This window comes from Dromiciops gliroides, chromosome 2, assembly GCF_019393635.1.
Source record: "Dromiciops gliroides isolate mDroGli1 chromosome 2, mDroGli1.pri, whole genome shotgun sequence".
Classification (NCBI taxonomy): domain Eukaryota; kingdom Metazoa; phylum Chordata; class Mammalia; order Microbiotheria; family Microbiotheriidae; genus Dromiciops; species Dromiciops gliroides.
The window spans coordinates 12,088,006-12,114,201 of NC_057862.1; the positions used below are offsets into that span (position 1 = coordinate 12,088,006).

At 41.4% G+C, this 26,196-nt stretch overlaps 1 protein-coding gene across 1 annotated transcript; it reads right to left on the reverse strand.

The window, feature by feature from the left end:
• Positions 1–321: 321 nt before the first annotated feature.
• On the reverse strand, positions 322–26,196 carry LOC122738176 (lipase member K-like). The gene is made up of 11 exons (XM_043980243.1): positions 26,178–26,196; positions 17,248–17,360; positions 15,888–16,005; positions 13,849–14,047; positions 12,257–12,366; positions 10,461–10,597; positions 5,871–6,017; positions 2,802–2,873; positions 2,216–2,287; positions 589–853; positions 322–494 (listed from the first exon to the last, which is right to left on the reverse strand). The coding sequence occupies exons 1-11, from the start codon at positions 26,194–26,196 to the stop codon at positions 322–324; spliced, it is 1,425 nt and encodes a 474-aa protein (XP_043836178.1).

The following is a 26,196-nucleotide window of genomic DNA, read 5'->3' on the forward strand; positions in this document are numbered from 1 at the left end:
AAGAGATCATTTAAGAATTATTGGACTACATGAAAGCCGTGATGATTATTATGATGATGGTGATAATTAAAAAAACAGAGCCTAGATAGAGTCTCCTGAGGTGTTCTGTTCCAAGATCCAGGCCCTCCACTCAGTTGTCTCCCCTTCTGTCCCACCAATAAGGACACCCTAAACTCCACCAACAATGTATGAGTGTTTTCCCACATCTTCTTCAACATTTATCATTTCCCTTTTTTGGTAATATTTGCCGATCTGATAGGTATGAAATGGTAGCCTCTCCTTCCAGCCTCTAGCATTCTCTGCAGCCAGGCTACATTGTAGTCACTGCTGGCCATAGACACCAGCTGCTGCCTCCTTCTCTAGGGCCTTAAATAACTCCGCAGTACTTAGATCAACATCTCCCTTTTTCCACTCAAACAAGATAACATTTGTGAAAGTGCTTAACACAGTCCCTGCTGCATGGTGGGGGTTAACAAATTTGATTTCCTTTCTCCCTGTTTCAACAAGGGTGAGGAGTGGGATGGGAATGTCCCCACCCAGAAGGAGCACCCCTGTCTCTCCCCACTCCCAACCATGAAGCCTCCCAACCAGACACAAGGAAACAACAAGGTCTGTAATATTTCATGTTTGGGTTTATCAAGTAAAGAATTTCATGGAAGAATTCCTGAGGTGAATCCAGGCCCAGCAGAAAATCTATGTGGTTGTAGTATGGGATCCTCTTGTGATATATAATGTTGGGAAGTTTGGGGAGCAAATTTTCTACTTCCCTGGGGGAAGCAAAGCGGTCTTGGTCCCCGCTCCATATGGCTATTGGTACCTTGATGGCTCCCAAGTTGTACAAGGGTGGTGTCACCTGAGTGCAATTAAAAGGAAAAACCAATTACTACCTTTGAGAACCACTGAGCAATGCAGTTATTTGGCATTTTCAGGTATACAGAGGATATTCTCAACAAATAACCCTGAAAGGTAAGAAGAGAAAGTACTGTTCTCCCCATGTTAGGGATGAGATGCCAGAGACAGTTAGGTGTCACAGTAGAAAGAGCCCTGGTCCTGGGATCAGAAAGACACTCACGGGCTCCGTGACCCAGAACAAATCACTTCTCCTCTGCCTGACTCATTTTTCTCAAGTGTAACATGAGTCAGGGTTGTTGTGAGGATCAAACCAGAGAATATTGTAAAGTGCTTAGCACAGTGATTGGCACTTAGTAAATGTTTAATAAATGTTTGTTTTCTTCCCCCTACCTGAGGCCCAAAGACTGAAATAAGTCACCCAATGATCTGTTCCCTCTTCTACATGAGAGTTCTTCAGTTACATAAATGGAGGAATGAATGAGTGAGTGGATGAATAAATGAATGAATGAAGTACAGGAGCTAGCACGTGAACTTGGATCCTCTGACTTGAAGTCTAGTTCTCTTTTCATTCTCTGGAGGTCCTGCCCTTCCCTGTAATTTAGCTATAATCCCTGTTGATTGGTTGGTGAATACCTGGAAATCTAGAGGAAGTCTGGTGGGGCTAAGACCTTTTATCTAGGTGATATGTCCCATTGGATCCACCAGGTGGCACAATGAGCAATGTTCAAATTCAGCCTCAGACACTTAGCCCGCCTCAGTTTTCTCATCTGTAAATGGAGAATGATTATAGTACCTATCTGGCAAGAGAGCTGTGAGGATCAAATGAAATCAAGGCATTTAGCAAACCTTAAAGTACTCTCTAAATGTAGATTATAACTGTCCTTATTATGCCATGCCTTAAGTGACATCATGGAATCTAAAGACCAGGTTTGAATATCAGCTCATTGCTTACTACCTGTGTGACTGTGGACCTCAGTTTCCTTATCTGTCAAATAGGGGTGGTAGTGGTGGTGCAGGATTTCCTGAGTCTCCAGGTCTCTTCCAACTCTAAACCTATGATTCTATGATCAAGTTCATTGCCTGTGTGACCTTGGGTAGCTCACTGTTCTTTTCTGGACATCAGTTTCTTTGTATATAAAAACGAGAGTTTGGGATCAGACAATCTCTAAGGTCCCTTTCAGGTAAACAACTGAAGAATATTGGAAATGACTTCATTGCACTTCCTGGCATCGAGACATTGAGATTTGGCTGAAATGGATCAGAAGAGGGCTATTAGCTGTTGAGATTGCATAAGGTTTGGTCATCGATGGCCTTTGGAGGGATTGGCTCTTTCACAAATTGGAACCACATTTAAATGATATACCTGGTTAAAATGTGCCATATTCGCAGCTGGATTTCCCCAGTCATAAGCTTGGAACTTTGAAGACTGAAGAATCTGGAATTAAAAGAAAAGAAAACAATTTATTCATGGAGGCAGAAATTCTTTCTGTCAACACCATTAAGAAATGTAGACCAGCTATAGGATCCCAAATCTGCATTCTTAGAGCCACCTAGCTCAACTCTCTCATTTTATACACAAGGAAACTGAGGTTCAGGGAAGACAAATGATTTGTTGCCAGTTACCCCACTATTAAACATCAGATGAAATAGGAGTCCTGGTTCCCTGAATTAAAGTCAGGGCTCTTTCCTCTTTCCTTCTGCAACCTAGAGAAGTCAATAGTAAAGAAATACTAAAGTGAGACATTGAACTACTCTGCATCCATAGAGTGGGTACCAGATACTCCAGGCTGCTGAGACAGAATGCAGCCAGTGCTTTGGGTTTGATTTAATATTCTGCCAAACATGTGGGTGATGAATCTCCCCTCAGTAATGGTCTCCCCCTTTTCACAAAATGTCCTTAAAGACCAAGTACCTGACCTTGGTGATAACAAAGATTTTTGGATTTCTACCTGATTCCAGTGGACTATGTTCTGGACAGAGGTTCCAGCAGGACTCTGGGACAGATAGACGTCCAGACGGCTCTGGGAAAGAAAGAAGGTTGTGTCTTTTTTTTTTTTAATTTTTTTTTTTTTGCGGGGCAATGAGGGTTAAGTGACTTGCTCAAGGTCACACAGCTAGTAAGTATCAAGTGTCTGAGGCCGGATTTGAACTCAGGTCCTCCTGAATCCAGGGCCGGTGCTTTATCCACTTTGCCACCTAGCTGCTCCAGAAGGTTGTGTCTTAATCTTTTGATTCCAAAAGGGAGCAATTTGAGAAAGAAGCGAACTTTGAGGGATGGAGATACTTTGGGGCAAATATTCTCACTCCTAGCACTTAGAGCTTGGAAGGACTTTTGCCACATCACTTCACCCACTCCCTCATTTGACAGAGAAGGATACTGAGGTACAAAAGGGGAAAAGGTCTTGCCCAAAGTCAAGAAGTATTTAAATCTCCACGTCATTTTCTCTGAGGCTGGACCAAATCATGAATAGGATGTGGGCAAAACAGTGAAGTAGGGATAAAAATTCTGTAAAACCATTGTGGGCAAATGACTTAAGATGATATTCACATAGGAAATGGCTTCTGGTAGGCTAGGTTGGTAACCTGAAAGTTGGCCAGCCCCTCTGAGATATTAATTACTCCTCTGGAATCCACATACAGCCTTCCCATTTCTTTTTTGTTTGTTTTTGTTTTGTTTTTGTTTTGCTTTTGTACGGTAATGGGGGTTAAGTGACTTGCCCAGGGTCACACAGCTAGTGTCAAGTGTCTGAGGCTGGATTTGAACTCAGGTCCTCCTGAATCCAGGGCCGGTGCTTTATCCACTGTACCACCTAGCTGCCCCAACCTTCCCATTTCTTATCTCAGGCTTTTGCACAGGTCATTCCCCAAGGCCTGTGGGCCCTTGTCACTTTTGCCTCATATATGAACCGAACCTTGCTAGATGTGGAGAGGTCCAGTAAATGCCTATTGGTATACCCCAGATCAGGAGTGGTCTTGACACTGAGAGGAAGCAAGGAGGGCATTTGGAGTCTGTTTCTCTCTCAAAGGGAAGCAATCACTGTCCAGTCACAGATTTAGAACTGCAAAGATCCTTAGAGAAAGTACAGCCCCCTCAGAAGTGACTTACTCAATATCACACAGGTATTAAATGCCATAGCTGGAATTCAACCCGGAACTTCTAACTCCAAACCCAGCTTTCTTTCCACCCATATCCATGAGGCCAATTCCTCATTTTACAGATGGGGAAACCGAGTCCCCAAAACGTAAGGAACTCAACCTGAGAGATTAAGAGGGGCTGCGTGTGCTCCTGAAATGTTAGAAGAAATCACACATCCCCGCTGGTGGAGTCAGCTAATTTCAGCGGCACCTTCTCTGATTCACAGGAATCCTTTCTGCTCTTTCCTAATTGTCTCTGTTGTATTCCCCAGAGAATCTCTTCCAGACCTTAACTTTCTCCTTCACACTACCTACATCACCTCATTATTTCCTATTAGAAGAAGTCCCTGGGGGCAGCTAGGTGGCGCAGTGGATAGAGCACCGGCCCTGGAGTCAGGAGGACCTGAGTTCAAATCCAACCTCAGACACTTAACACTTACTAGCTGTGTGACCCTGGGCAAGTCACTTAACCCCAATTGCCTCACTAAAAAACTAAAACTAAAAAATTAATTAATTAAAAAAAAAAGTCCCTGCTTCATACTTTAACACTGACCACCCTCCCCACCAAGAAAAAAGAATTCACAGTCTGTTGTGAGCTCTCTGTTCTCCCTAATACTATAGCTCAGACCTCCTCAACATCATTTCCAACTCTCTCCTCCTTCCCTTCCATTTTGAGGAGGGCCCCTCCACCCGTAGCTTTGATGCCGTCCCTTCTCTTCCTTAGGAAGCTTGTTTTCTTTGCGAATAACAGAATTTGAGATTCAGAAGGGACCTCAGAAACCATGTAGTCTAACGCTTGCTTATTTTTAGTAACCTTTCATCTCATTTCATCCTTTGGTTTCTCCGTTGCTTAAATTGCACTCAAGTCTTCCCTATTATTAAAAAAAAAAATTAACAACACACACTTTAATTTGAGCTTATCATCCCTTTATCTCCTCCCTGTTCACAGACAGGGTTCTAGAAGAAGCTAATCTGTTTTCATTGCTTCTCTCCATCTCACTTCTCTTCAATCTCTTAACGTATTACTCTTTTCATGGAGTACTAGCTGCCTCTTAAACTCTGTGTATCAGTTTTCTAGTCTATGGAATAAATGATCTTAAAGGTGCCTGCTAACTCTAAAATCCCACGACTATTTGTCACTGTTCTGAATTTTAAAGTCTTGTAAATTCTCTCCTCTCTGTGTTACTTTGACCCCTTGTATATGTCCCAGTAACTCTTTTTTTTTTAGTGAGGCAATTGGGGTTAAGTGACTTGCCCAGGGTCACACAGCTAGTAAGTGTTAAGTGTCTGAGGCCGGATTTGAAATCAGGTACTTCTGACTCCAGGGCCGGTGCTCTATCCACTGCACCATCTAGCCGTCCCCCCAGTAACTCTTAATAGTAATTTTTGGAAAGTGCTCTCATTTTGTCACTTTGGAGTATTTTCAGTGTGGGAACTCCCTCCACCAATGCAGATATCCACTGGCTATATTTTTTTTGTTTTTTTGGTGAGGCAATTGGGGTTAAGTGACTTCCCTAGGATCACACAGCTAGTAAGTGTAAAGTGTCTGAGGCCAGATTTGAACTCCGTTCCTCCTGAATCCAGGGCTGGTGCTCTATCCACTGCGCCAGCTAGCTGCCCCTAGAAATTTCTAATGGTGTCTGGAGGTACCTAAGTGGTTAAATGATTTCCTCAGGGTCACATAATTTGCAAATGCCAGAGGTGAGATTTGAACTCAGGGTCTCCTGACTGAGTCTAGTACTCTGTCCATTATATCACACTGCATCTTAGTAAGGTTCTATAAATGCAATACAATAAAATAAAAATAACAATTATATTAAGAAAGGTGAGAAGGAAAGCAGGGGAGTTCCTCTCTATTTCTAGGGGAAAAAGTGGACACCTACCATGTTAATGTTTTCCCGGTCATATCCATATGCACGGAAGAGTAAGTCTGTACAGAGGTGATCGAACCCTTTCTGGTTGCACACTTGGCTGCCAAGGAACTGACTCAGGGCGGACTTTGGGAAGAGCTCCCTTCTCCCAAAGATAACCTGGAAAAATGAGATGAAACAACAAAACCACAAGCAATGGGACTGTAGCAGCCCTCAAGTGGACCTGTCCTGAACTGCCCACTACTGAGATGGGAAAGATGCAAGATGGGAGATATGTTTAGGCCACCCCTCTCCTTGCCCTTTCATTCAGTCTCTTCTGTCTTAGTTCCCATTCCCCAAATCCTCTCTCCTGGTAGTCACTTTGGAAAGTAATCAGAGCGTCTTAGGACCATAGATACTGAGCTGGAAGGGACCTTGAGACTAAACTCTTCTTTTTACACACAAGGAAACCAAGGAGCAGAAAAGAGGATACAGGGCTTGTCCAGCATCTCCCAGGTAGTAAGTGGTAGAGCTGGGAGAAATTCATAGAATCACGTGACCACGGTTCTAAAACTGCATAGGACCTTAACAATCCTTTAGTCCAATTTCTTCATTTGACCAAGGAGGAAATGGAGGCCCAGAAGGAGTAAGCTCCTGGTCCAGGTCACACATAGTACGCAGCGATGTTATCTGGGCCTAGGCCTGCCATCGTACATATATCAGTCCCAGTACTTCTAGTACCTAGAGAACTGATGGACAGGTGACCCTGAAGTTAAAACCAGAAGAATGACAGTCAAGGCCCAGAATCAGGCTAAAAGAATAAGCTGTAACGTGATGAAGGAACCAAACCCCAGAAAAGTAAGAGGCCTCTCCTGACTTGTGAGTGACCTTAGAGATCATTTGGTCAGCCCTCTCATTTTGCGTACATAGAAACCGAGGCTGCCCGTGTCATTATGCCAGTCGTGTCTAGTGCTCTATCCACTGAAGGTTATCAGTGCCTGATGACCATGGACCATGAATGAATTGGGTAGAGGAGGAAAGAAATGGACCAGGATCCTTCAGGTAGCCCAGCATCCCCAACAGAGTGAATGAGGGTGGGGCCACCTCATTCCACCCCACCTCGCCCCATTCCATTCCCATTGCAGAGGAACTACCCATTGCAGGGCTATCTCTATGCTTTGACTCAGGGATCAATCATGACTCCCTCATTTTACCTTGAAATAAATGTTGCACAATCAGCTAGAATCCACACCTGTGGTAGCCATAGACCTTTGAGAGTAGGTCAGGTGGAGGAGGAATTATCACCTAACTCATTATTTTGAGGTGAAGCATCAGGATTATTCTGCCCCCTCTGGGATTGTTCCAGAATACTAGGTAGACTTCAGGGGCTAGAGAAGTGTTAAACAAGCTAAAATTATGTCATATATCAGGTCCCAGAATAAGCAAATGAGAAGCCAAGAGAGATGAACAAGAACCATAGACAAAAAGACCCCAGAATCTCAGATTTGGAAGGAATCTCAAGGGCTCTCAAAGTCCAATATGTATCTGAGTAAGAATCATCCCCAACACATCTAGTTTTGCAATGGAGACTCCCAGTGCAGGAGAACCCAGGGCCTCCCCAGCCAGCCTTCATTTATCTTTTGGACAGCTCAACTTATGGTCTAATCAGAAAAGATCTGGAGTATTCTATTCATTTGGGGGCTCCACCCTTCCAGAGGAAATCAAAGGTCAGTTTCCAAAGACTAGGCAGTTAGATTGAAGGACATTAAAATCATGCCATACATCAGTCCTTGGTTCAAAGAAATGGCAGTTTTTAACCTCGAGAAGAGATGTCCTGAGTGGGACATAAGATGTGTCTCCTAGTGTCTGAAGGAAGAATTACAATTGCTCTGCTTGGTCTCAGAGGGGAAACTAGGAGAAATAAACAGAAGTTACAAAGAGGAAAAATATAAGGAAAAATTACAAATAGATAAAAAATTAATTGTGATCATCAGAGCTTTCCAAAGGGAGGTTGCCTTCCTGGCCACCCCTGATGTGTTGCCCTGCTGAGGGTAGCTCAGATAACACAGTACCATGAGACTGGAGGCCTTTACAAGTTCCTGGGAAGAAGGACTTAAGTGGAATGTTAGGACATTGCCTCACCAGAATCCACAAGTTTGTTTGATTCTAGGAGAGATTCCATACCCTAAGGGCAGTGCCATGAGGATAGAGACCCTTCCCACGGGTTTGGGGGATGAATGGACAACTCTCCAGATGATCTCAGGTTATCTCTAGCATCATCAAAGTTCATTTTCCTCACAAGAAGAGTACAAAATCACAAGGGGGAGCCAAGGGTCCAGAGAACTACACTGGCTTCTGGTCAGAGGTAGTATTCACCCAAGAGGAAGGAGGCTTCATAATGATCTTTTACTGCATACTGGGGCAGCTAGGTGGTGCAGTGGACAGAGCAGTGGCCCTGAAGTTGGAAGGACCTGAATTCAAATCTCACCTCAGACACTTTTTAGCCCTGTGACTCTGGGCAAGTTAACCTTAATTGCCTTAAACATCTGGGGCCATCTCTAGTCATCATGATGTATATCTTTTCACTGGACCCAAATGGTTCTGGAGGAGAGTGAGGCTGGTGACCTTGCAGGACCAAGAACTTCTTACCTATTGTCAATCTTCATGGTCTTTTGCTTTCATTCTATTTGGAGGTGGGGGAAGGAGAAATAAAGGTAATGCCATCCTCAATAAGCATTGATACCTTGGGTATTTGCATAGGAACTGGGATACTGTTTGCTCACATCGGTGAAAGCCCAGATACATCTATAATCTGAGGTTCACCAAGGAAATTTCTGAGTGGGGGTAAAGTAAGTCAAAAGGAAATGATTCAGGGAGGCCGCCTCCAAAACTGACCTAGTTTTGTACAATTCCAGAACTCAGGGTGCTGGGTCACAGATCACCAGCTGTTACTACAGAAGCTGAAAACAATGAGACCCACAGAAAGCTGGGAAGTTACCATAGCCTCTGTTTCTGAAGCCCAAGGGTGTTGTGGAAAGGTCACTGGCTTTGACAACTGAGGAGCACCTGAGGTAGAATCAGCTCAGTGACTCACTTATCATCTGGGTCACCTTGGCCAAGTGGCTTTGCCTGTCTTAGCCTTCATGTCCTCACTTGTAATGTGAGAATAAATGCACTTGTCCAAGCTGCCTTCTAGAGTGGTGGTGGTGAAGAAAGTGCTTTGCAAGCCCAAGGATGTGATAGAAATGGAAGATGGGACTGCAGAGCTGAACCAAAAAGATCTGCTGCTTGTCTTGGCAGCTATTTGTCTCCAGACCTTCCCTGTGATTGGGGTAGGGCTGAGTCTCTGCCCTGAGAGTGTCTAGGGGGGATGGGGAATGAAAGAAAGGGTGAAAGTCTCGTTGCTTCTGCCAAGTCTCCGGGCATATATCCTCAGCTGCCTCACCAAGCCCTACTAGACTTATGGTAGGAAGCTTCTAGGACCAAAAGTCACATAGCACATATTAGACAGAAGTGGGGTTTTTCTTTTTTTCCATTGGGGGAAGTGGGTGGGGGGTTAAGATGACAAATGCTTAATTGAAAAATTATTAAAAACACATACACAAAAGGGAGCAGGACATTGAAATGAAGGCACTTCTAGGATTCTAACCTTGGCTAAATTACAGATCAGTACCATCTCCATTTGCAAAAATGGGAAGAATTCAGACTGCTCTAAGAGGTAAGCCTGGTGGCCTGGAAAGAACTGGAATGAAACTGGAGGGTCTGGGCTCCAATCCCAGAAGTGCTGCTTATGAGTTCTGCCATCCTAGGCTAGTCCCCTCATCTTTGGGTCTCAGTGTCTTCATTTAGAAAATGAGGTTAGACCAAAATATTTGTAACAGCTAACCAAACTGGGGTATATGGATGGAATAGAATACAACTAGATCATAAGAAATGATGAATGTGGAGAATCCAGAGAAGCATGGAGAGATCAATATGGACTGATATAGAGTAAAGCAAGCAGAACCAGGAAAACTCTACGCTCAGTGAATGCAACAGTATACATGGAGAGGCTGTCAGAAAATTTAACATTATGTCATGATAATAACCAAGCTCAGACCTGCAGAAGAGATTTTTAAAAACGTGTGTCCTTCCCTCCCTTGTGGAGGTAAGGGATCACAGGAAGGAGACTGGGTAGGGAATAGATAGGTTCAGAAGTGAAGCTGATATAAAAACAGATGAACATTATATATATATATATATATATATGTACATACGTATATACACACATATTTGTGTATATGTGTGGATTTATGAGAGAGACAGGGAGAGAACCAGAAAGAGGGGGAGAGAGAGAGAGAGAGAGATAGAGATTGTTTGGACTAATTGAGTTTTTTTTAAATTTGTTTTTGTTTTTGACTAATTGAGTTTTAAGATTTTAAATCCAATTTCAAATGGATGTTCCTGTAATACTGGTGAGGAGAGTTGGAGCACAGGACCTTCACAAGAAACTGCTGGTCCTAAGGAATATGAAATCTCCCATTGATGGGTTATGGATCATCCTGAGGCCCTTCCCTGTGCCCTGCATGATGTCAGTGAAGGTTATTTTGTGGTCTATTGTTGGAAATCCCAGGATTCACTTACCTTTAATAAGAATGGAGGAATGGACATCAAGGTCTTTAGGGGGCCCCTGCTGTGTTGTACTGAAACCACTGGCGCCAAGGCAAAAACCATGTTGATTCTCTGAGCCAGCTTTGGATTGGTGGAGAATGCTGCAAAAGCTGGAGGAGAGCAAGCGATTCATTCATGGCAGTCCTTTTCTAATTATGGTGTACCCACAGAGGATGAAACCAAGGGTAGTAGAGAAGGGGGTACCAAAGGAGGGGGTGTTGTTCAGTCATGCCTGATTCATTGTGGTCCTCTTGGGGGTTTTCTTGGCAAAGGTTCTGGAGTGCTTTGCCATGTCCTTCTCCAGCTCATTTTATAGATGAGGAAACTGAGGCAAGCAGGTTGAAGTGACTTGCCCAAGGTCACATAGCTAGTAAGTGTCTGAGGCCAGATTGGAACTCAGGAAGGTGAGTCTTCCTGACTCCAGGCCTGGTGCTCTGTGCACTATGTCCCTCCACCCCCCCACCCCCACCCCAGCTGTGCCTGAGCTAAATCAAACAAGGCCAATCTCACCTTCCACACGACAGTCCTTCAAATACTTGAAAGCAGCTGTCAGCTGACTCTCTCCCTCCCCCAAGTCCTCTTTTCTCTAGGCTGACCCACCTCAGTTTCTTCGGCTCCTCATGTGGCCTGGTCTGGAAACCCTCCCCCATCTGACTCCCTTCTCTGGACCCTTTTCAGCTTATTCATGTCCTCACGAATCGGGCTCCCAGAACTCAATTCCATACATGTCTCCTTTATTTTGATGCAGCAAATTCCATGTCACAAGCAGAACCCATTTCAGCCAGGAATCCTCACATTTACTCTTTAGGGCTGAGGCCAAGAACCATTCCCAGAGTTCCTCAATCTTTAGAAAAACAACCTGCAGTCAATCTTACCACCCCTAAAACTACCTTCCTGTATGTCTCCTTCCCTTCTCGGGGTAAAAAGTGATCTAGCCTCATTGCCTCTTATGCTCTTTGCAGTCTGGCTTATCACCTACCAAATCACCTGAAAATGCTCTCTCCAAAGTGCTAATGAGCTCTTCTTTGGCAAACCCGGGTCTTTCCTGCAGCCTCATCCTTGAGCTCTGCTGCATTTCACCCTGCTGGCTACCCTTTGTTCCTGGATGCTGTCTCCTGGTTCTCTGGCTGCCCCCCCGGACCACTTCTTCTCCATGTTCTTTCAGATCACCATCCCTATCTCACCCTAGAATTGTGGGTGTTCCCAAGGCTCTGTCCTGGGTCCCCTCCTATTCTCTCTCAATCCTCTCTCTGGGTGGCTTCATCAGATTTAATTATCATCTCTCAACAGATGATTCCTAAATCTGTGCCACTCCACCCGAGCTTTGTGCCCCATCCACAGCTGCCTAGTATACCTTTTTTGGTGAGGCAATTGGGGTTAAGTGACTTGCCCAGGGTCACACAGCTAGTAAGTGTTAAGTGTCTGAGGCCGGCTTTGAACTCAGGCCCTCCTGAATCCAGGGCCAGTGCTCTATCCACTGCACCATCTAGCTGCCCCTTAGCATACCTTTTTAATTGGCTATCCCGTAGTATCTCCAACTCAGTGTGTCCCAAATAGATCTCATTATCTGTCCACACAAACCCTTTCCCAAACTTGTTAATTTCCATTGGAGTCTCCACCATCCCTTCCAGTTGGCTCCCTGGACCCCTCGCTCTCTTTCACTCACATCTTTGGTATCGATTTCCCCAGCACCTAGCACATGCCTGGCCCACAGTAGGTGTTTAATTCATACTTGTTGACTTGATTGATGCCCATTGATCTATACATACCAATGGTGGCGCCCTGGGCGTGACCCACATAATACAATTTCTCCTGCTGGGTTTTGTTTATAATGAAGTTCAAAGTGGCCACGAGGTCATATTTAGCCATTTCATCAAAACTGCAAAAGAGAGCGAAAAGAAGCCAGACACTGACTGTAGCTGCTATTTTAAAAGAAATATACACATATACACTTCAGTACCTCAAGAATTCATGAGTCCAACAGGATAGACCTTCCCTGAACTGAGTCAGATCCTCACCTTCCACCCCCTCCATCTCCTCCACCCCCTCCACCCCAGGTCTTATGAAATACTTTTTTGTGTCCAAAAACCAAAAAATAAAAATCATTGCCTGGAGGCCACCTTCTAAGGATGAAACTTGTTGAAGTTGGTTGTACTGGTCCTCAGACAATAAATAGCCATCTTCTGGAGTCTCTGTGGTTGGTAGGGTTCATCAGAGTCTTAGGGATATTCTCCCAGCACCCCTGAGAGTCCAAGGTGACCTCCACACCACAATGAAAGATGGATATCAGTGAAGGAGTCACTTTAATTTTCTGAATGTCCATGTTTGTGGACTACTTCATAGCCCTCAAGTTTCTCAGAGAGATTTCCTGAGCCCCTCCTAGACTGCAAACTCCATGAGGGCAGGGTCTCCTTATTCATCCTGGTGTTCTGTTTAGTTCCCTCCAGTGCCTAGTATTGACTTGCCCAAGGGGGAACTTAATGAATGGTGGATGAGATTAATGGAAGAAACTAAGAGCTACAACTTCTGAGGACCAGCAGTCCTCAGTCCTTAATCATGGAGCTTTCAGAACAAGCATTTCCCCATTTATCACTGACATGTTGGAGAAGTGTTGGCCTTAATTTGGGGCATTCCTTCACTAGAGGTTACTGGCCAGTGCAGTCTTGGTCCTTGGCATTCAGGTCCTAAGCCAAAAACAATGCTTCTGTCACCTGGTGAGGGGAACCCCAAACAGGACAGGGCAAGAAGGGGGCATCCATCAGGTGTGTCTATCCCTTTGCTCATGTCCAGGCCACACGGATCCTCTGTATGTGGTGCATGGTCTGCCTGTAGTGTAAAACAGGCCAGGTTCCCCCCAAGTAGTACCTGATCAATAGTGTTGTTGATGCTAAGTTTTGCCATCACCATCCTCCCCCTTTGTTCCTGTTGAATTTCTATCTGTCTCTTAAACTCTCCTCCAAAAAAGTCTTTCCTCATGACCCGTACCCACTCATAAGTCATTATTTATTTATTTATTCATTCACTCATTTATTTATTCATTCATTCACTCATTTATTCATTCATTCATTTATTTGTTTGTTTATTTGTTTATCTATTTATTTATTTTTGGTGAGGCAATTGGGGTTAAGTGACTTGCCCAGGGTCACACAGCTAGTTATGTGCTAAGTGTCTGAAGCTGGATTTGAACTCAGGTCCTCCTGACTTCAGGGCCAGTGCTCTATTCACTGCACCACCTAGCTGCCCCCATACCCACTAATTATAATAATTGTCCCCCTTAGGGAATGAAGAAAAACCTCAGTGGATTTCCATAGATTTAGGAAACCCAGTGGGATCTTATCTTCAAAGACCAACCCTTTTCTACCTGAAAGCCCAGAATTCCGGTGATTCCGCAGAATAGTGCACATGTTTCCGAGACCAGACATTCCCACGGCTATTCCCCATCCACACGTCACATCCTGAATCTGCCAAAGTGAAGGCCAGGCTGCTGTAGGGTGGATTCGCTATCCAGATACTAGCAGACACAAACATGCCATGCTGCAGATAGAAAATGGGCCTCGGAACTGCAAAATGAAGGAGATATGGCTCATAATCCAGTTCAAAAAGCATTTCCAAATCTCCTCTGCCATTGGCTTCCTAAGGAAATCTAAAGGCATATATATATATATATATACACACACATATATATATACATATATATACATATATATATATATATATATATATATGGGTGGGGCAATGAGGGGTTAAGTGACTAGCCTAGAGTCACACAGATAGTAAGTGTCAAGTGTCTAAGGCTGGATTTGAACTCAGGTCCTCTTGAATCCAGGGCTGGTGCTTTATCCACTGCACTACCTAGCTGCCCCCTAAATGCCTAAATATTCTTTTGCAGTACTGGGAGGGACTTTAGTGGTCATATGGTCCCACCCCACGTGTTCTAGATACCACCCCTCATCTTCTAGATCAGGGCTTCTTAAACTTTTTCTACTCATGGCCCTTTTTGCCTAAGCAATTTTTATGTGACCCCGGGTATATAGGCACACAGAATAGAATATGTAACTTCTTACTGTTGCCAAACTTTTCGTGACCCCTGCATTCAGTCATGTTACCCGGTATGGGGTTGTGACCTAGAGTTTCAGAATCTTTGTCCGAGATGAGGAGTCACAGCTAGCCAGTGTCCAAGGCAAAGTCTGTACCTCGATCTTTATGACTCCCAACACTGCGCCTTACCCACTGTGTCACGCTATTTCTTTTTTTTTTTTTTAATTTTTGCAGGGCAATGGGAGTTAAGTGACTTGCCCAGGGTCACACAGCTAGTAAGTGTCTGAGGCCGGATTTGAACTCAGGTACTCCTGAATCCAGGGCCGGTGCTCTATCCACTGCGCCACCTAGCTGCCCCCGTCACGCTACTTCTAAATCCAATGATTTGCTCAGGTCACTCACTGCAATGACCCCAGTCAGCTTCCCCATCTCACTCCGTGAGCAAGACCTGCCTAAGCTACCCTGAGATAGTATGACCAGGGATAAAGGCCAAAAGCCTCTTTCCTGCCTATGGGTAGCTTGAATCGTATCAAACAGCGACCAACTTTCCAAGAGTCTTCCCTCACCACCAACCCCAACTATCATGAATCAGCACCAGTCCCTAGGTCCAGACTCCTCACTCTTTCTCCTTAATGCCTGGACTTCTTGACCCAGATAAGAACCTTATAAAATCCCAGTATACTTTGATGGTTTTGTGCCCCCAATTCCACTCCGAGTCAAGCAAACAAGCCCTTTTTCTACCATTCTCCCTGATTGTCCTTCATATCATGTCTTCTCAATAAAGGTGACTTACTCTACTGTCTTGTTTGTGCTGTTTCCTTGTGCTGAATTATTGATAATCTTTTTTTTTGGTGGGGCAATGAGGGTTAAGTGACTTGCCCAAGGTCACACAGCTAGTAAGTGTCAAGTGTCTGAGGTCAGATTTGAACTCAGGTCTTCCTGAATCCAGAGCCAGTGCTTTATCCACTGTGCCACCTAGCTGTCCCAAAACCAATGGATTTTTTGGGGGGTGGGGCAATTGGGGTTAAGTGACTGGCCCAGGGTCACACAGATAGTAAGTGTCAAGGGTCTGAGGCCAGATTTGAACTCAGGTCCTCCTGAATCCAGGACCGGTGCTCTGTCCACTGCACTACATATGTTGCCCCCAAATTATTGATATTCTGAACCTTCCTAAAACCTATACTGAGACATGTACACAACAAGTAAGTGACCTGGGGTTTGAGCATCTGCTCCTGCTAGGCACAGAACTCTTCCTTCTCACCACATCCAAGTTACCCAGTACCCAGGTGAATTCTAGGCATTCACTCATCTGAATTTTAGGTCTCATTGTGTTGAATTTTTGATAACATGGTGCCCCCCTACCTGTTGTCTCAGAGTGTCCTTTCCCATAAGGAATCCTGTAAACCCCAAGAATGAAGCCGTCTTCTGTTACAACATCATATGCTTCACTGGGGTAGCCCCAGTAGGAGATAATCTGGCTCTATATGGAAGGAAGAAAAAGTTTTCACTTTGGTGCCATTGGCTGGTGCTTCTTAAAGCAAAGAACCTAAAATGTTCCTGGAGCGTACAGTGAAAGAAGCAGGGGCAAGAGAGGAAGACCCTGGGCCAGCCTTAGGAGAGAAGGAAACATCATTACCAGGCATAGAGAAGGGGTCATATAAAGGCTGAGGGAGGAACAACAGGAAATAGTAAGGACAGCCTCTGGGAAACTTTTCATGGCTTCTAAAGTACTTCCTTCATAGCAACACCATGAACAATGTCCCATTAGGGAGCTGAGGCTAACAGCAATGAGGCAACTAGCCCCAGGTCTCAAGGTAATGAGTGGCCAAGTTGGGGTAAAGCCATGTGCCAGGAATCATTTACATTCCCACTTCTCCAGAGCTTCTGGCTACACGCAGTTGTGTTGGCATTGGGTGCCTAAGCAGTAAACAACGAACTTTAGATCATGTGTATGATCATCACTCTAAACCTCGAAGAACCTTGGATAGCCCCTAATTTTTACAGAGGAGGAAACTAAGGTCTTAAAGGAATTAAAGTCTTGCTCAGTATTCCAGGAAATTATCAGGAGAGCCTGACCAAGTCAGATAAAGTCAACAAGCATTTCTTAAGTGCCTACTATGTGCCAAGTACTGTGCTAAGTGCAAAGGATACAAAGAGAGGCAAAAAGCAGCGCCAGCTCTCAAAGAGCCCGTATTTTACTGGGGGAGACATTACAACTCCATACAGAAAAGATAATATAGTATAAATGGGCAGTGGAAGGTGGAGGGGGAATTGGTGGGATATAAATTGAGACTTGAGGAAAACTGGGGAATGAAGGAGGCAGAGACAAGGGGGAAGATCTTTACAGACATAGGGGACAGCCACTGAAATACCCAGAGACAGGAGGTGTCTTATTTGAGGAGAAGCAGAGGCTAGTGTTACTGGACCAAGGAGCATTTGGAAGGGGAGGAGGACCGAGGTCTGAGAAGACCGGATAGGCAAGAAAGGGCTAAGCTTTGAAGGGTTTTAGAAGCTCGAGGATTTTATATTGGATCCTGAGGCTGATAGGGAGCTATGGAGGTTTACTGAGGTCAGGCTAGCTCTTTAGGAAGGTCAGTTTGATAGCTGAGTGGAGAATGGACCGAAAGAGGAAAGCTCTAGGAGTTTGGGAGGGATTTCAGTGAGATTATGGGGTTGGAAGCCGGACTGCAGAGTGTTTGACATTTTCATTAACATGACTTACAATGTTCATGTTAGCTTCTGGATTCTGCAGGGTTTTAGTCTTAGTGCCACCATTAGCAGGTCCAACAATCATCCAACAGGCAGCTGCTAAAAGCCACCAAATTTCATGTCTGCCTGAAAGACAAATAGAGGATGATTCAAGATTAGTAATAGTAGAGGGCAGGGGCCGCTAGGGGGCGCTGCAGTGCATAGAGCACCAGCCCGGAGTCAGGAGGACCTGAGTTCAAATCCGGCCCTCAGATACTTGACACTTACTAGCTGTGTGACCCTGGGCAAGTCACTTAACCCCCACTGCCTGCAAAAAATAATAAATAATAGTAGAGGGGAAGGGAAAGGAAGAGAATCAGCTTTGATGTAATGCTTTCTATGTTCCAGGCACTATGCTAAGAGCTTTTGATCCTCACAACAACCCTGCGAGATAGATGCTGTTATTATCCCCATTTTGCAGTTGATGAAACTAAGACAAATAGAGGTTAAATGATTTGTCCAGGGTCACACATCAAGATAATGTCTGTTCTAGATTTGAACTCAGGTCTTCCTGACTTCAGGTCCAGCATTCTATTCACAATACCATCTAGCTGGATTAATTTGAAACATTTCCTAATAGAAATAATAGCAAATATTTACAAAATACTTCAGCTCCTGACTTTTTATCCTGAAATATTTGAATGAATATATATAATATATGTGTGTGCACACACATGTATACATATGTATGCATGCACATACACATATGTATATGTATGTATGTACATACACAGATGTGTAATTATGTATATATGTATATATAAAATTTCATTCAGATATATTTATATATCCCTCACAAATGTTCAAGTGTGAACTAGGTATTTGGCATTTCATGTATATTTATTCTTGAAGCTGCAGGGGAAGACCCAGACCACAGAGTCTGGGTGGGATAGTCTAGTTCTTTTCTGGAGACTTTTGTTATTTTTTTTTAGGCAATGGAGGTTAAGTGACTTTCCCAGGGTCACACAGCTAGTAAGTGGCAAGTGTCTGAGGCCAGATTTGAACTCAGGTACTCCTGAATCCAGGGCCGGTGCTTTAACATTTTCTGGAGACTTTTAATAACCTTTCACATTCATTTGAGAAGACAGAATCACGAGGATAACCCACAGCTGATCAAGCAGGCACAGTGCCTGATATTGTTGGAACATATCTGGGAACAAATAACATACTAACAGGATATGGTTACAGAAAATCAGGCAATTGTTTGACCAGGGAAGCAAAGTTTCCCATGGGAAGGAAGATGTCCCATAGTTCTTCACAATAGCAATGTCAAGTTTGGCCCTTTCAAGTAATATGCTCTAAAGAAAGCTACAACAAACCAGAGGCCTAGAATCTTGATTCACTCAGCACAGGGCCACTCATAGCTACAGTGACTGTGGAGTATTAAAGGAAGAAGGCACCTTCCCAGCAAATGGAGTGCACACCTTTCATTGACAGGGCAGCTATATGAGATAATAGAGATATATCTAGCACAGGCACTGGGCTAAGTACCTGAAGAATTGGTTTCTGGTTACCTAATTGTCCTTTTTTACTAGCCAGGTAGCCCTAGATAAACTGCCTAAGTTAACTTTATTTATTTTTAAAAGGGGGGGGGGTCATACTTTTTGATTTACTCTTCTCCTTCCCCCTACCAATCAATCAGAAGTGCCCGGGCACTCTGCTAAACAATGAGGATTTGGGGGGGCAAGGAAAACACAGCTGATGCACGTAAGGAGCTCACCTTTGATGGAAGAGTCCACAGTTACATTGACAAGATTGAATAAGATATACTTTTAAATTGGGGTAAAGCGAAGATGATGAACAGGCAATAATTCAGCTGAACTCACACACAATTCCCCTCCAAATAACTTTAAAATAATGCCTCAAATCGAATTCTGGAGTGGCAGAGCCAACAAAAGGTCAGGGTGAGATGTTTTTCTAGTCCAAGATAACTTAGGAGGTTAGCAGGAGAGATCTGTGACAGTGAGGTGGGTGGCTAAACCTGGAGTATAGCATATGTGTCAGTAGCACCAGCAGTGGGCCTTGGAGGTGGGCCACAATGGATACAATAGCTTTTGGGGGCTCAGAGTCCAGAGATAGCAAGGGGATTGGACAACTGGTCTGAAAGAGATTTACAGGGGACCCTTTGCTGGCAATGGGGGCAGGACAACTATTGCATTGCCTATATATAGTTCAGGATAACAGTTTCAGGTGACAAGAAAAGCACTTGTGACCTCTCACAAGGCAGTAGGGGTCCTGGTCCAATTCCAAGTCAGAAAGAAGATATCTCTTATAGCTGCAGAGGAGCATGGGTAATAGTCGCAGTTACAGGGCTCAGAAGAGAACTAGCACTTGTGACTGCAGGGGAGCATGGTACTGTCCTAGTTAAAGACCAGAGCACAGGACAAGAGAGCAGTGACCTCACTTCTTCTTGGATCATACCAACTTACAAGCACCAAAAAATTACAGACCCTCAGCTCTGAAAACAGCACCATGAAAATCCTGAAGCTTGGGACAGAAACCCTCTCCACTCTATCAGCACAGTCCAAATTTAGCATAAAGTTAAAAGTAAAAAAAAATGGGTGGAAAAATGAGCAAACAATAACAAAAAAAAGCACCTGAAGATAAAAATCTACTATTGTGACAAGGAAGATCACAATACAAATTCAGGAAAAGATGATGTCAAAACAATACAAGAAAACCCTCAAAAAATGAATTGAACACAAGACCCCAAAGAGATTTTTAAAATCAAATAAGAGAGGTAGAAGAAAAACCCAGGAAAAGAAATGAGTTCTGCAAGAAAATTATGAAAAGAAATTTAACAGCTTGGTCAAAGTGGCATCAAAAAAACCCCAAACAAAAATTGGCCACCCAAGTGGTAAAAAAAAGGCAACTAAACTAACTAAAGAGAACTCTTTAAAAAGCAGAATTGAAAAAGTGGGAAAAATAGGTACACAAGCTCACTAAAAAAGATAATTCCTTAAAGATTAAATGGGGCAAGTTGAAGCTGATGACTCTAAGAGACATCAAGAAACAATAAAACAAAGTCAGGAGAAAGAAAAAATAGAAGAAAATGTGAATTCTCTATAGGAAGAACAACTAACTAGCAAAATAGATTAAAACAGATAATTTAAGAATTATTGGACTACCTGAAAGTCATAATAATAAAAAAAACAGATTCTGGATATCATATTTTAAGAATTTATCAAGGAAAAGTATCCTGATAACCTGGACACAGAAGGTAAAATAGAAGTGAAAAGAATCCTCTGATCACCTCCTGAAAAAAGTCCCAAAAGGAAAACTCCCAGGAATTGTATAGCCCAAATTCCAGATCTCTTAGGGTCAAGGAGAAAATATTGTAAGGCAGCCAGAAAGAAATCATTCAAATATTGTGGAGTTACAGTCAGGATTACACAAGACTTGGCAGCTTTCACATTAAAGGAGCAGAGGGCTTGAAAATGATATTTTGGAGAGGCAAAGGAGCTTGTATTACAATCAAGAATAAACTACCCAGCAAACCTTAGTGTAATCCTTCAGGAGAAAATGGGTGTTCAATGAAATAGAGGACTTTCAAGCATTGTTGATGAAAAGACCAGAACTGAATAGAAAATCTGCTTCAAATACAAGACTCTAGAGAAGCATGAAAAGGTAAATATGAAAGAGAAACCATAAGGAATGCAACAAAGTTGAACAGTTTACATTCCTATATGGGAATATAACCTGTGATTCCTAAGAACTTTTCTCATTATTAGGGCAGTTAGAAGGAGTATACATACACAGAGGGTATAAGTGTGAGTTAACTATAATGGGTTAAACTCCAAAAAAATTAAAGGGTGAGAAAGAGGAATGCATTGGAAAAAGGAGGAAGTGGGAAAAGTGAAGGAAATTATCTTACATAAGAAGAGGTACAAAATGAAGCACTTTTAACAGTAGAGGGGAAAATGGGTCATGGTGAGGCAATGTTTGAAACCTCACTCATTGGTTCAAAGATGGAATAACATTACTACACTTAGTTGGATATAGAACTCTATCTTACCTAACAAGGAAATAGGGAATAGAAGGAAATAAGAGAAGGGGAAGACTCATAGAAGGGAAGGGAAGATTAAAGGAAGCAGTGGTCAGAAGTAACACAGGTTTTTGAGAAGGGACAGAGTGATGAGAGGAGAGAGATGAGAGAGAGAGAGAGAGAGAGAGAGAGAGAACAGGAGAAAATAGGATGTATGAAGATATACATTTAGTAAACATAATTATAAATGAGAATGGGATGAACTCACATATAAAAAGGAAGTGAATAACAGAATGGATGAGAAATCAGAATCCAACAATATGTCATTTACAAGAAACCACTTGAAACAAAAGAGACATAGACACAAAGTAAAAATAAAGGCTAGAACAGAATCTATTGTGTTTCTGCTTATGTAAAAAAAAAAGGTGGGGTTAATAATCATGATCTCAGACAAAGCAAAGCAAAATTAACCTAATTAAAAGAGATAAACTGGGAAACTGTATTTTGCTAAAAGTTACCATAGACAATAAAATAATGTCAATAAAACACATATATGCACCATATATGGCAGAGCATCCAAATTCTTAAAGGAAAAGTTAAATGAGTTATGGGAGGAAAATAGACATAAAACTACTAGTGTGGGGACGTCCATTCCCCCCCACCCCCCCCGCCAGAACTAGATATATTTAACCATAAAATGAATAAGAAAGTGGGGCAGCTAGGTGGCGCAGTGGATAAAGCACTGGCCTTGGATTCAGGAGGACTTAAATTCAAATCTGGCCTCAGACACTTGATGCTTACTAGCTGTGTGACCCTGGGGCAAGTCACTTAACCCTCATTGCCTGGCCCCCCAAAAAAATTAATAATGAATAAGAAAGAAGGTAAAAAGATGAATAGAGTTTTAGAAAATATTATATATGTTAGACCTCTAGAGAAAATTTAATGGAAATAGAAAGGAGTGTACCTTTTTCTCAACTGTACATGGCATCTTCAACGAAAACTAACCATGTATTAGGGCATAAAAAACCTTACCAAATACAGAAAAGCAGAAATATTAAGTGCATCTTTTTTAGATCATAATGCAATAAAATTACATAGATCAATATTTTATTGCTCGATATATAGAGTCAAAAGTACAAGATCAAGAATTAACTGGAAATTAAACAATCCTAAAGAATGAGTGCATTAAAGAACAAACCATAAACTAATAATTTCATTAAAGAGAATAACTCCAGTGAGACAATATAGCAAAGTTTGTGAGATGCAGCCAAAGCAGTACTTAGGGGAAACTATATTTCTAAATGTTTTCATAAATAAAATAGAGAATGAACAGATTGATGAATTGGGTATGCAATTAAAAAAAAACTTAGAAAAAATGAAAAAGCCTCATTTGAACACACACTTGAAAAGTCTTGAAAATCAAAATGAGAGATTAATAAAATTGAAAATTAAAAAACCTCATTGAACTAATAAATAAACCAGAAGCTGGCTTCTTAGAAAAAAATAAAATAAAAATGTCATTCATTAAATTTTATTTTTCCAAAAGAATAAAACAATATGATGTATAAAAAATGAAAAAAAAAATGAATACACTACCAATAAAAATGAAATTGAAACAATTAGGAGCTATTTTTACCCAACAATATGTCAATAAATCTGACAACAAAAATAAAATAGATAAGCATTTACAAAAATCTAAATTGCCAAAGTTAATAGAAGAAATTTAATACTTAAGTAATCATAACAGAAAAAGAAATTGAATGAGCCATCAATGAACTAAGAAAAAAAATTCCCAGGTCCAGTGAATTATACCAAACAATTAAAGAACAATGAATTCCAATACTATGTAAACTATTTGCAAAAATAGGCCAAAAGAAGGAGTTTACCAAAATACCTTTTATGATAAAAATATGGTGCTGATACATAAACCAGGAAGAGCAAAAAAAACAGAAAAAGAAAACTACAGACCAATTTTCTTAGTAAATATCGATGCAATTTAAAAAAATAAAATGCTAGCAAGGGGGTTGCAGCAATATATAACAAAGACCATACACCAGGTGTTACCTATATCAGGATGCAAGTTTTGTTCATATTTGAAAAAGCTTTATACATAATTGAGCATATCAGTAACAATGAAAAATAATTTGATTATCTCAATAGATTTTGAAAAACTTTTGACAAATATAACACTCATTCCTATTTAAAACATTAGAAAGTATAGAAATAAATGGTTTTCCTTAAATGAAAAATGGTATGTATCTAAAACCATCAGCAAGTATTATTTGTAAGGAGATAAGCTAAAGGTTTCCCATAAGATCAGGGGTGAAGCAAGATGCCCATTATCACCACTATTATTTAGTTTTGTACTAAAATGCTATAGCAATAAAGCAAGAAATAGAAATGAAGGAATTACAATAGGTAATGAGGAATCAAAATGTCACTCTTTGTAGATGATATGATGGTATAACTTTGAGGATCCTAGAAAATTGAGTAAAAAAACTAGTCAAAAAATTAGCAACTTCAGCAAAGTGGCATGATATAAACAAACCCACACAAATTATCAGCATTTCTATATATTACCAACAAAATCCAGCAGAAGAGAGAGAGAGAAATTATATTAAAATATTTGCATATAATATAAAATACTTGGGAATTTATCTGCCAAGATAAACCACGGAAACTAATGAATTATAATTATAATTGCAAAGCACTTTTCACACAACTAAAGACAGATCTAAACAAGTGGAGAAATATTAATTCTTCATGGGTATGTCAAGCCAATATAATAAAAGTGACAATTTGACTACCTAAATTAGTTACTACCCTAAATTACTTATTCAGTGCTATCCATATTAATCAAATTACCAAAAATAATTTATAGAGCTAGAAAAAATGATAAAAATACATCTGAAGAATAGAGGGTCAAAAGTATCAAGGGAATCAATGAAAAAATATGAAGGCTGTTGGTGTAGCAGTGCAGGTCTCAATTCTATTACAAAAGAATGATCATCAAAACAATCTGTTACTTATGATGGATGATTGATGGTGGATCAATGGAATGAATTAATTAGGTACACAATACACATGTAGAAATGACCATAACAAATACATGTTTGATAATGTAGAAGATCCAAACTTTTGGGACAAGAACTCACTATTTCACAAAAATTGCTGGAAAACTGAAAGCAGTTTGACCAACATCTCCAGCCATATAGCCAAGATAAGATCAAAATGGACACATACTTTAGACAGAATGGGGTGATCCATAAGTAAATTAGGGTAGCATGGATTATTTTACCTGACAAATCTAGGGATGGGGAAGAATTTCTGACCAAACAAGGATAGACATCATTACAGGAAGTAAATTGGATAATTTTGGTTACATTAAATTAAAAAGGTTTTGTACAAATAAAACCCATATATCTGAAAATAGAAGGAAAGCAGAAAACTGGGGGGGGGACCTTTTACCAGTAAGTTTCTCTGATAAAGGTCTCATTTCTCAAATGTATAGCGAACGGAGCCATGTTTGTACGAACATAATTAATTCGCCATTTGATAAGTGGTCAAAGGATAAGAACAGGCAGTTTTCAGGTGAAGAAATCAAAGTTATCTACAATCATATAAAAATGCTCTAAACAACTACTGATTAGATAAATGTAAATTAAAACAACTCTGAGATGCCATCTAATACCTTTCAGATTGGCCAATAGACAGAAAATTAAATTAGAGAATGGCTGAACAAGTTGTAGTCTATAGTTGTGATGGAATACTATTGTGATACAAGAAATGATGAGCAGGATGGTTGCAGAAAAAACCTAGGAAGTCTTCTCTGAACCCATGCAAAATGAAATGAGTAGAACAAGGGGAATATTGTACACAATAACAACAATATTGTCATGATGACCAACATGTGAAATGGCTTAGCTATTCTGATCAATACAATAATCTGAGACAATTCTGAAGAATTTATGATGAAAATTGATATCTACCTCCAGAAAAAGAGCTAATGGAGTCTAAATATAATTGTTCACTGTCTTTGTTTCTTCTTCTTCTTCTTCTTCTTCTTCTTCTTCTTCTTCTTCTTCTTCTTCTTCTTCTTCTTCTTCTTCTCCTTCTTCTCCTCCTCCTCCTCCTCCTCCTCCTCCTCCTCCTCCTCCTCGTTTTTCAACTTGGCTAGTATGAAACTATGCTTGGAATGATTTAATATGTATTATTGATTCTTGCCCTCTCAATAGGTGGGAGGGAGAGAATTAAGTACTCAAAATGAAAAAAAAATTGTTAAAACTAAATGTACACATCTATTTCTCTCTATATATACATATTTATACAAAGTGAATGGAAGGTCAGAGGGGGAGGTTGGGCAGGATTTCTAAATGCCTCAGTTGAGCTTATAACTATGACAGTACTAGTGACCACTGCCTTTATGGAGTTGGGACTTCCTTCATCTGATATAGTAGGAATGGGCAACATTTGTTTTCTGTTCAGGGCCACTGAAACTTAGAAAAAACAAATTGATAGCTATGTTGCATACAAATAATTTCATGAAATAACTCTTTGCCTTTTCCCCAAACCCTCTTTTCTTCCAAACAAACACATTTCTGTTGAAGATATCACCATTGTCAACTCTTCATTCCCTTTCACCCTTCATATCCATTCAGTTGACGGATTTTGTATTTCTGACTCTATAACATCTTATCTATGTGTCTCCTCTCTACTCACACACAGATGAGCCTTTTTCAACATACTCTTAATTGATCTTTTTTTCTCAAATCTCTTCCTTCTCCAACCAATTTTCTGTAGAACTGCCCAGGTGATCTTTCTAAAGCTCAGGGCTGACCCTGTCATACCTCTCCCCTACCCAACAAACTCCCTATATCCTCTAGGATCAAATAGGAACCTCTCTGTTTTGAATTTAAAACTCTTCATCACTGGATCCAT